Below are 11,688 nucleotides of genomic sequence, written 5' to 3'. Positions count from 1 at the left end.
TTAAGAGGGGAGTTTTTGTCTTCTACAAACAGAAGTTTGTTCATCTGTGACCACGAAAATAGACTGATAGGGTAGAAAGTGGTGAATATGTTCATTGTTTAGACTTTTTTTTTTAGTACTTATTAGGGTTATTTCCCTTATTGGCTGTTTATTAACTTACAGTAAATCTATCATTTGACAAGTTCTTTTTGTCACTTTACTCAGCCTAAACTACAAAAAGAGAAAATTATCTATGGAAAATCTATCAGAATTGGTTCATCCACTGCAAAAGCCTATTGGTGAGTCTTACTATAACTCAATACTTATCAATACTTATTATTCAATTCATTGTTTTATTCCATGAACAATATAAAGTTTGACGTTTATGTACAAATGAATGTGGATTGAAATATATGCTATTATTTTTTTTAATTTGATGAATGTTTAGTATTCCAGTGTACATTGATACTGAGTGTGCTAATAATGCAAAATAATTTGAGGACAATCTCATCCATTTAATATTAATCAGTTAAAAGTGTATAATTTTTTTGTGTTTCATAACTACAGAATTTCCCTTTAATAGTTCCTGATGTGTTTTACAGTATTATGCAACCTGGACAAACGTCCTTAGTATATATCCACCATTATTTTACTTTGAGACAAGATTTAGAGTAGACATGGCTTCTGAATTGTCCTGTTAGCGTGGGTCAGAATAAGAACAGCATGTTTATGTTAGACCAAAAATATGCAAATTCTTCAGTTTAAACGTTCATGCCTTCAATGGTTCATGCTGGTCATAAAATTAATAAAGTTGGAGAATTGGTTGTGCAGACCTGTTGCCATTTCAATCAATTGTAAATCAATCTTGTGAAGTCCTCTTTGCTCAGAGATGTACATTGGTTGGTTTGCCTGTTATTGTGCAGAAATTATGGCCAGCTATGGATCCGTTCTTTTCTGGGCCCTTCTTGTGTCACAGTTAGTATCAGGTAAGCTCTGCAGAAGCATTGCTTCACACAATAATGATCCTTATCCATATTTAATTAAATAACCCCAACTCAAGTTGGTTTATATCTTTTTGGTTGCAGGAGAGCAAACATATTCATTATCAGTCCCGACCAAGATCCAAGCTTTAAAAGGGTCTTGTCTTCAAATACCCTGTACATTTAATGTCTCAGATTTTGAAAACAAAGTAAAAGATAGCAGCTACATCAGTGTCGTGTGGATTAGAAACAAATCGCAATTTAAAGATAACCCCCCAGTTTTTAATAGTTCCCAAAACACTGTCCGCGGGTTTGAAAAAATCGAGCTACTTGGAGATCCCCGCAAGAAAAACGGAACCACGGTCTTCTACAACCTCCAAACAAATCACTCAGACAATTACTACTTCAGAATTGAAATAGGTGATGAATTCAGAGCAACCTTTCCTAATAATCCTGTTGAAGTTGAAGTCAAAGGTAAGATAAAGATAAAAACATTGTATTTTCAACAGGTTGAAATGATGTTCACATTATGGGCAGTAAATGACAAAACATATAAAATGTGTAAAGCACTTGTAATAGTATAAATGGCGATACATAGTGGGTTAAAGAAGTGGCCCCGTAATCAGTAGGTTGTGGGTTTCAAATCCCAATCTGCCAAGGTGCCACTGCGCAAAGTACCATCCCCACACACTGCTGCCTGGGTGCCTGCTATGGCTGCTCACCAAGGGTGATGGTTGTGTGCACCATGTGCTGTGCAGTGTTTCACAATGACAATCATTTAACTTCACTAAATACACTAATATATATTATTATACGAATGTATAATATCATAATGTATAATTGTTTAATATTTGCATGCAATTGTTGTCTTCAGATGCTAAATCACTAACTGTCTTGGCAGATTCACCTTCCCCTCCGCAGATATCTGGGAATTATCAGGTAAGAGAGCGGAGCCCAGTGACTCTGACCTGCACTGCTGCAGCCCCCTGTCCCAGTCAGCCCCCCACTATAACCTGGACACCCAGCCAGAAGAATCCCAGGACGGAGCTGATAGAGAACCTGGACAAAACAACCTCAGTTCTCTCCAAACTGTCCTTCACTGCTTCATACACAGATCATCTGAAGAAATTCATCTGCAAAGGATCGTACCCCATAGGAGATAAAAAATACCAAATGTCTCAAAACAGCTCACTGTACACACTCAGAGTTCTCTGTAAGTTTGATACTTTTTACCCGATTTGTGTTAAATGGTCATTACCCAGTGTATGTATTCCAAAAATTAAGTCTTTTACAGTCTCCCCCAAGGAAATAAAAGCTACAATCCAGCCTCTTATTGACCCAATCCCAGAGGGCACCCTGGTGACTCTGACCTGCAGCTGCAAAGCCAACCCCGATGTGCGGAACTACACCTGGTACAGAAACTACCAAAAAATATCGGAGTCTCACATACTCACTTTCAACATGACAGCACGTGATGAAGGACGTTATCAATGTAGAGCAGAAAACCATGTTGGAGAAAGCAAGTCTACCACACTGCAGCTGAAAATAGAGGGTGAGGTTTATTTGAGAACCCAGAAAAGCAAAAAATTAAATGTTTCTGTAGTTTGATGTATACTTTAGTGCGTTTAATTTAGTGTTGAATTCCTAATACATTTTAACACGAATGTACTTTAATTTTCCAAACTTTATTGCTACACTACTTTCAAATATAATTTGAGTGATTTAATCTGTTATTTAGGGCTTTGTGTGCCTATTTTGCATCAATGCATGTCATCCAGATATCAAGATCTATGTTAGCCTGTTTGGATGGGGTTCAGAAAACATATAAACACACAGGACAAAAATTGGGGGCAGTGGTGGCCTAGCGGTTAAGGAAGCGGCAAGGAAGTGTATTTGGTATGAGATGTGTTAAATGATCTCATGTGTGTTTTTTAAAGGATCAGGCTCACCCACCAAAGTCGTGGCTATTGTTATAGGATGCCTATTATCACTGCTTCTTTGTGTGCTGACAATTAGCATTGTGGGGTAAGCATACACTTTCCCTCTCACCAATAAAAACAATGTCGATTTTGAAATAAAATATTATGTTCCTCTTCTTGTAGGTGGAATAAACGTAAAGTCTCCGCTAGAAGTCAGGAGACATCTCAGTGTCAGGTATGCAATACACTGATATACGGCAGTATTATTTAACTAGAGGTGGAATTTTGCAAAAATTCTAATCAAGTAAAACTACAAATTACTTGATTTAGTAAACGTTACTTAGTTACTTTCAATTAAAAAGAAACAGAAAACAAGTATCCAAAACTGTGAAAATGTTCAACATTCCTTATTTCAAAAAATAACTAAATAAAAAAAAGGTCCAGTGGTGGCCTAGTGGTTAAGCTAAGGTTGTGCTCGAATCCCGAACCGCCAAGGTGCCACTGAGCAAAGCACCGCCGCCACACACTGCTCCCCGGGCGCCTGTCATGGCTGCCCATTGTTTAAAAGCAGAGGACACATTTCGTTGTGCTGTTCTGCAGTGTTTCACAATGACTTTCACTTATTAACAAAACAGCTTTTTGTTCTTTCTATAACAAACATAAATATAAAGTTGTCAGCCTTATTCCAAAATGGATTAAATTAATTTTTCCATCAGAATTCTACACACAACAACCTTTAATGACAATGTAAAAACAAAGGTTTACTTGAGGTTTTGGCAAATATATTGAAAATTAAAAACCTGAGAAAGCACATAAATATATGTATTCACAGCCTTTGCCATGAAGCTCAAAATTGAGCTCATGTGCCTCCTGTTTCCCTTGTTCATCCTTGAGATGTTTCTGCAGCTTAATTAAAGTCCAGCTGTGGAGAAAACAGTCGGCTACCACCTCGGCTACTCGGACCACATAACCTTGTTCATGGTCCCTGTGTACAAGTCCCTGCTGAAACTCACTAAGCCAGTCCACAAAAACGTGTGGCCAGCTGGTGCGGCCTCGGCGCTCCAAGACAGCTTCAGCTCAACAGACTGGGACATCTTTAGGGAAGCTGCTACATATGGGGCAGTGGTGGCCTAGCGGTTAAGAAAGTGGCCCCGTAATCAGAAGGTTGCTGGTTCGAATCCCGATCTGCCAAGGTGCCACTGAGCAAAGCATCGTCCCCACACGCTGCTCCCTGGGCGCCTGTCATGGCTGCCCACTGCTCACCAAGGGTAAGCAGAGGACACGTTTCACCGTGTGCTGTGTATCACAATCACCTCACTTTTTTTTACGTATGGGGACGCAATCAATCTTGAGGAGTACACAGAATATGTCACTGGATACATCTCCTAGTGCATTGAGGATGTTACTGTCTCCAAGAACATCATCACGAGAGTCAACCAAAACCCCTGAAGGACCATACACATAGGATCAATGAACATTTCAACAGCTCCAGAGACACTCGCTGCATTTGGCAGGGCATTCAAGTAGGGCTGCAACTAACGATTATTGTAATAATCGATTAATCTGTCAAATTTTTTTTATTAATCGTAGAATCGGATAAACAAAAAACAAGAAAAGCATTCATTTCCAACCCTTTATTAAAAAACAGAACCAAAATGTTTAGAAAGTGCTCCTTGAGCTGTTATAATAATAATAAAATAAAAATTGACTAACACAAAAAACCTACACATGTATGCTTTACATCTGCCAAATATAGACTTTTTTTTTTAATAAAGTGCCACCTGAGCTGCCAGAACGATAAATAATTTATAAAAAAATAAAGAACAATACAAATCAGAAAATTTAACAGGATTTGTTTGAATGTCAGAACTTGTTCTCTACACTACACTGCAGATGCACACACTCACAAACTCTCACACTGACACACACACAGCAAAGAATGCTTTTCTAACTTAGTAGTTTTGTCCTGATTTCAGTCCAAATCTCTAAAAAACCTTAAATCAAGATACATTTACTAGACACATGAAACAGCATAAGAAAATTAAGTGATTGTTTGTTTAAAACAAGCAAAATGATCTGCCAATGGGGTAAGAAAACTAATCTTAATGAGATATAATCTCAAACAGAACTTTTAAGCATCACTTAATTTTCTCATGCCATTTTTCTTGTCTAGTAATCTTGATTTAAGATTTTTTAGAAATTTGGACTGGAAACGAGACAAAATTACTAGGTAAGAAAAGCTTTTTTTGCAGTGTAGCTATACATGACAAAAGATTGAAAAATGAATGGTCCAAAAAAGGCTAGTGAATAAAAACATGTCTTTAGTCTTTTAATGCAAAGTAAGTATAGCACCCCTGCTTTACTACTGTTATTAACGAGCTAACGCTAACTTGTCATGCTTGTCAAGCTGGATGACGGGTAAACATTTACATTTACAGCATTTATCAGACGCCCTTATCCAGAGCGACAATCAGTAGTTACAGGGACAGTCCCCCTGGAGCAACTTAGGGTTAAGTGTCTTGCTCAGGGACACAATAGGCGAGTCGTCTACGCGGAGACGTAGAGAACAGTCCGAACGCTGTTTCATCCCCCCTCCACACCTGTAGGTTGCGCTGTAAGTCCCCGTCTAGTTCTCCTGCGCAGAGAGTTAAACACCAGCACCAGGGACATTACATTCCTCACTTCAAAACGGAACAAAAGTAGGATTCTGTAGCGACTTACCCTGCTGCTGAACTCCCTTCTTCCTCCTCAAACACTCCAACATGTTTGCGTTTCAGGTGCTGGATCATTGCTGTGGTGCTCCCGTGCCGTGCCATGTTGCTTTTGCATATTTTCGCGCAGATTTCTCTGCCTCCGCCATGTATCTGTCCTCTACCTCCGCTTGTTTTTTTGTTTTTTTTTGCTCCGCGCTGTCTATGAGGCGCCAAACTCTGCTAGCATCTGTGCGCGAGAGAGACAGAGTGTGTTCACTCCGCTCCGCGCTCAAATAAAGTTTTTTTAAATAATCAAACGTCTCCGCGTCGCGCAACATAACGAATCGATTAGGAAATTCGTTGCCAACTCTTTTAGTAATCGATTTTTATCGATTCAATCGATTCGTTGTTGCAGCCCTACAGTCAAGCAATTACAAACTACAAGCCCAATCCACACATCACGATTAGCGATGTCTCACTCCCAGACGAACTGAATGAATTCTTCGCACATTTTGATGCACACAACAAAGAGCAATCAAGGAAAGCAACACCTCCCCCAATGACCAAGTACTATGTCTCGCCACAGCTGATGTGAGGAGGACTCCACTCAGAGTTAACCCCCTTAAGGCTGCAGGACCTGACAACATACCTGGCCAGGTGCTCAAAGATCATCTGGCTGGCGTCCTGGCGGACATCTTCAACATGTCTCTGAGCCAGTCACTGGTCCCGGCATGTTTCAAGGCCGCCACCATCATACCAGTGCGGAAAAAGTCCGCAGTGAAGTGCCACAATGATTACGTACCGTACCAACAAGTCAACTGAGGATGCCAAACAGGCCCCAGGCAGTTTGGATTGGTGGCCACACCTCCTCAATCATCAAACTGAGCATTTAAATTTACAGCATTTATCAGACGGCCAGAGCGACTTACAATCAGTAGTTACAGGGACAGTCCCCCCTGGAGACACCACCAGGATGCCAGCCAGATGATCTTGCTCAGGGACACAGTGTTAGTAAGCAGGATTTGAACCTGGGTCTTCTGGTTCATAGGCGAGTGTGTTACCCACTAGGCTACTACCACCCCCTGCACAGGAGCACCACAGTGATGCATGCTTAGTCACCTGCTCTTCACCCTGCTGACTCACAACTGGACAGCCACACACACCACCAACCACATCAGCAAATTTGCAGATGATACGACTGTGCTGGGACTGATAAGCAGGGGTGATGAGTTGGTGTACAGAGAGGAGGAGGAACGGCTATCTGCATGGTGCCACAATATCAATCTGTCTCTGAATGTCAATAAGATCATTGAGGATTGCTCACAGCCCACTTATCATAAATGGTTCAGCGGTGGAGATTGTAAAGAGCACCAAGTTCACTGAGGAACATATGAGGAACATATACGTCATTGATCAAAAAAGCTATATTTCCTGTTGAGGCTAAAATGGGCGAGCCTCCCCCACCCATCCTCACAACATTCTATAGAGGTTTTTCATTAGGCTACCCCACTCCTGGTACCCCACTTTAAGGCATTGGTGGCCTAGCGGACTAAGGCACTGCATTCAGGTCGCAGTCTCTCTTGGAGGTGTGGGTTTGAATCCCACTTCTGACAGATAATCCTGTTTGGGGCAGTGGTGGCTTAGCGGTTAAGGAAGCGGCACTGTAATCAGAAGGTTGCCGGTTTGAATCCCGATCTGCCGCAAAGCACCTTTGAAAAGGAACCATTGAGATCATCCTGACCAGCTGCATCACTGACTGGTATGGCAACTGCAACGCACTTAATCTCTTACTACCTCACACAGTGCTGCTATGTTATGGTCATCATATCATGTCATATCACTACCACTGCCATTATTATTATTATTGTAGGGCTGCAACTATTGAATATGATGGGATTTGAGTATTCTGTCGATTTTTTTTCATTGATTAATCAAGTAATCGGATAAATCATACTTTCGCGTTTTTAAACAACTCTATTGTGTGTTATTCAACATGAAAATCCTCTTAAAATGAGCAAGCAATTGGCTGTTATTCCTCAAAAAAAGTTTTTATTCAAACTGAACAGTTTTATTAGATCAAAGCTTAAAACCTTTGGGTTACTGGCTCCAGAACTAAGCCCATTTAATCAATCTTTCTGTGAAACATTCATGATGTACATGAAAAAAACTAGGAAATTCACAAACATGGGTTAGCCTATTTGTCCTTAGTTTTATTTTAATAAAAAATGGAAAAATATATAGTATATCTGAGAATAATGAAAAAATAAAAAGTGTAAAAGGTACAAAATAGTAAAAAGAAAATATAGATAAACAATTCAAGTATTACTTATAATCCACTTTAAACAATACAGTTCAGTTTCCAGTTGTATCCAGATGAGGTAGGTAGGTAGAATGTTTGTCTTTGTGCAATGTTACGTGCAAAATAGAGAGAGAATTTATCTTAGTGCATGTGTGTGCAATGCATGTGCAAGCCTGTGCCGTTGTGGTGTACTGTGGGGAAGAAAAAATATCGATGTGCAACAAATGCTATGAACTCGTCCAAAAGTAAATATTTTCTGCTAAGGAATGTAATTTTGTCCATCTGTTGCATTTATTATTACTACCTTATCTATGGAGAAAGCGTGTTTTGAGATGTAACCTATCAGTGTGTGTGTGTATTTGTGTGGCACGCGGGAGGATTTACTTGAATTACTGAATTACTTGAGTGCGATATTGGTGTATTTGCTCACTTGCTACTTATCATACCTCATCACTATCGACTCATAACACAAATAATTACAAGTAATGTACGTTCCAAGAAGTGCTAATGTTAGTTAGCAATATTAAAAATAAGATACCTCAGAGAAGCGCGGTTTACGTGAGGATTTGTTCGATTAAGGTGCTGTAGTATTGACGAAGTACTACTATGGTAAGCCAGGTCCATTTTACAGTGTATACACTGCACTATGTTGTCCACACAGCACAAAATGTTCCCACACTTTAGACAATTTATGCCTTATATGCACACCGGTATCTTCATTATCCGCCATTGCCAAAATAAATTGCGGCTCCTTAAATCTTGTGCTTGCGCTTCCTTAAAAATGCGCTACCGTTAAAACAGTCCATGTAAAACAATGATTCCTGTGCTGCGCAGCTCCGCACTGTGTAGCTCCACGGGAGCGATACGATAATAGATGGACTTTGTGACTAATTAAACGATGCCTCGAGGCAAAGAATTTTCCTAAAACATTTTTTGTAATCGAATCATTTGAGTTATTTGAATAATCGTTTCAGCCCTATATTATAGCATATCATATACCACATACACTTTATACTAAATACATCCATACGTCGATATACTGTCATTGGTGCTACTTGTCTGCCTGGTTTGTCTAGTCAAATTCAAATTTTATTTGTCACATACACAGTCATCCACGGTATGATGTGCAGTGAAATGGTTTTTGCGACTGCTACAGACCACAGTATTGCAAATGTTGCAAGTAAACAATGAACCAATATGCAAATATTGCAGACATAACCAAATATTACACTTTTACGTCTTTAACATAAAATATGTGTAACTGGTAGGGTGAAGGTGTGCTAATGAGTTACAGACAATGTTTAAAGAAAGGAGAAAAAAAAAAAAAAGAGCAGTAAGGTAAAAAGCGCAGAGTGATTTTGTGCAAAGTGATTTTGTGCAAAGTGATTTTGTGCAAAAGAGTCCAGAGTGATTGGAGGTGAAAGTGCTCGACCTGCACTATTTGATGGGTCAGCGCACAATGTCCACAATCTCCTTTGTCATGTTTTTGTGTTGTGTTATCCCATTTGCATGTCTTTTTGCACTCTGTGAATTTCCAAAGCTTCGCAATCTTGTCTTTCTGTGTACTTGTATATAGTGAGATGACAAAGTGGACTTTGACTTGACTTTGAAAAGGAGTGGCTTCAGGACAACTCTGTGAATGTCCTCAGAGCCCAGACTTAAATCCAATTGAACATCTCTGGTGAGATCTTAAAATGTCCGTGCGTCAACATTTCCCATGCGTCAACATTTTCACGTTGTCATTATTGGGTGTTGTGTTTATAATTCTGAAGAAAAAATGCATTTAATCCCTTTTGGAATAAGGCTGTAACTGAATACTTTCCAAATATAGGCTATTCTACTTACTCCAAATGCTTTCATGCTGCCGGCTGTAAAAGTTTAGGTTAGAGACACTCAGCATTGAAAAACTGATGCTAATTATCTGGGCAAAATTCTCTAACAGCAGTTAAATTGACGTTCGTGTCAAACAAATTAAGAATTTGCTATAGCCTTAAAACTAAAGATAACTTACTCTGTGCTTCAAGTGATGCTCGGAGCATCATTGTTTTCACCACAAGTAACAGAATAACTTGAAGAATTCCCGGATACCTTTTCATTGGTTGTTGTGTTGCTGATACATTACGGCTCTAGGGCCCAGTGGAGATGCCTTGTTGGTGCTGCAGACCAGGGTCTTAGAAATCTGCCACATTTGAACATGCGCAATTTCCTTTTAGTTCATACTTATTTTTATCTCTGCATTTTTTACTCAGCAACGTTTTTCCTAATGTAGTAACCACGTTACTTTCCCCCTCTGTATTTAACCATTTTCTTTTTTTTGCCCCCCCCCAAACCATTTTTTACTGATCTGGTAGGACAGTATTTCATTATAGCAGTATGTTGTGATTCTGTGTTTTTCATGCAATATTGAACTGTTACAAACAATGCATAATAAGTATGAACGTGCAACATTTCATCCTTCAGTAATGCAGATATTAGAATTGTGTTACAGAAAACTGCCTTGACAACTACTGAGCCTGTACTGTGATACCATTGTTATCATGTGAAATATGTATTATACTACAGGCACTTTGTGATGGCCACCTTATATCTGATACAAAAGATATCAAATATCAAATATTTATTTGATTTCATGTTATGGTGATTGATTAGTGTGTCGATCAGTGAAATGAAAACTAACATCATGGTTTTAATTAGAAGGGGAATGTAATTATTTTATATTATTTATTATTTAATTAATGTTGCATGCTTAATCTTAGGACATAGGAAGGCACTACTACGTTTGTACCTGGCACCAATATTTGTCAAACACATGCTATCATCAGAACTGAATGAACATGAAAGCTTTTCTGTTTGAAAAATCACACAGACTGCAGCCGTTGACGCAGAGTATGGGTCAGTAAAGACCAAAGAGGAGCAGCCTGCGGAGATCCACTATGGTGAAATAGACTTCTCCAAGTGGCAGCCCAACAAGAGCAGCATGGAGGACAATGGTTCAGACCCAGGTCAAGTTCAGACCCAGGAGACTGTGTATGCAGAGGTCCGAAAGCTGCATACTGGACATTAAAGCTGGTTTCCCTTAAATGAAGCATGTTTTCTGCTTTTTCTGCTTTCCACTGTAGCAGAAATCCGTTCTTGTAATTGTTCAGTTTTAGATATAAAATATACTGATTTTGATTGTGATTATACTTTTCAGTTGTTAATGAGAAATACTGTGACTGTGATGCAGTTTCTATTATCATCAGATAAATCTCTTTAAAATGGTCAATACTGTGTAAAGCATTTTTCATAGAACACCATCATTTTCTTTGCAGTACAGGAATTTTAACACCACCGCCCAGATACAGCAGAGAAAATTATTCATTTTCTTTCATTTCTGCTTTGAACCTAATCTTCTCATGTGTATAAACATTTTACTGTTTTCTTAGTTCTGTACATTAAAAGTAGGTTTTAATGTACAGAAACCCACATTCCAGATGGGTTTACTGTAGAGATCATCCTGTTCAAAACATAATTTACCATTCTTCTGTATCTTTTTTAAAATCTATTCAAAGGAATGACATGCTCTGACTAATTATATATTCTAATAATAGAATCTATTCTTAGAATAGATTCTATGAAGGTACAAATGAGGGCATATTTAAGAAGTTATGTGTTGGGTGTTTATAGGAATGGCGAATACACGGGCGGCAAAGTACAAAGGCGGCTTTTAAGAGAATAGTTGAAGTTCAGGCGTAAATATGGCAACATCAAGTTCCATAGGCGAGGGCAATCCAAAAATGGGTAGTCATGCTGAAAAAGGTTAGTCAGTCAGAAGAACC

At 39.0% G+C, this 11,688-nt stretch overlaps 1 protein-coding gene across 2 annotated transcripts; it reads left to right on the top strand.

Moving 5' to 3' along the window:
* Positions 1 to 19: 19 nt before the first annotated feature.
* LOC114784054 (sialic acid-binding Ig-like lectin 13) lies at positions 20 to 11,135 on the top strand. Of its 2 annotated transcripts, XM_028969339.1 has the most exons (9): positions 20 to 81; positions 205 to 278; positions 903 to 965; positions 1,065 to 1,433; positions 1,861 to 2,172; positions 2,254 to 2,511; positions 2,897 to 2,984; positions 3,062 to 3,113; positions 10,737 to 11,135. In XM_028969339.1, exons 2-9 carry the CDS (start codon positions 233 to 235, stop codon positions 10,932 to 10,934), a joined length of 1,386 nt encoding a protein of 461 aa, XP_028825172.1. In that variant the 5' UTR covers positions 20 to 81; positions 205 to 232; the 3' UTR covers positions 10,935 to 11,135. The 2 variants fall into 2 exon arrangements, with proteins under 2 accessions (XP_028825172.1, XP_028825161.1); XM_028969328.1 differs by having other exon boundaries at positions 51 to 278.
* Positions 11,136 to 11,688: the final 553 nt, after the last annotated feature.

Source organism: Denticeps clupeoides, chromosome 2, assembly GCF_900700375.1.
Source record: "Denticeps clupeoides chromosome 2, fDenClu1.1, whole genome shotgun sequence".
Lineage (NCBI taxonomy): Eukaryota > Metazoa > Chordata > Actinopteri > Clupeiformes > Denticipitidae > Denticeps > Denticeps clupeoides.
Note: the sequence above shows the minus strand (reverse complement) of the source record. Positions and strands in the feature narration are given on the sequence as shown.

Excerpts from the sequence above, each read along its gene's own strand:
- LOC114784054 (XM_028969339.1), top strand. The coding sequence starts at position 233 with ATGGAAAATCTATCAGAATTGGTTCATCCACTGCAAAAGCCTATTG. Across the intron at positions 2,173-2,253 it reads GTACACACTCAGAGTTCTCT|TCTCCCCCAAGGAAATAAAA; the intron begins GTAAGTTTGATA and ends AGTCTTTTACAG. Across the intron at positions 3,114-10,736 it reads AGGAGACATCTCAGTGTCAG|ACTGCAGCCGTTGACGCAGA; the intron begins GTATGCAATACA and ends AAAATCACACAG.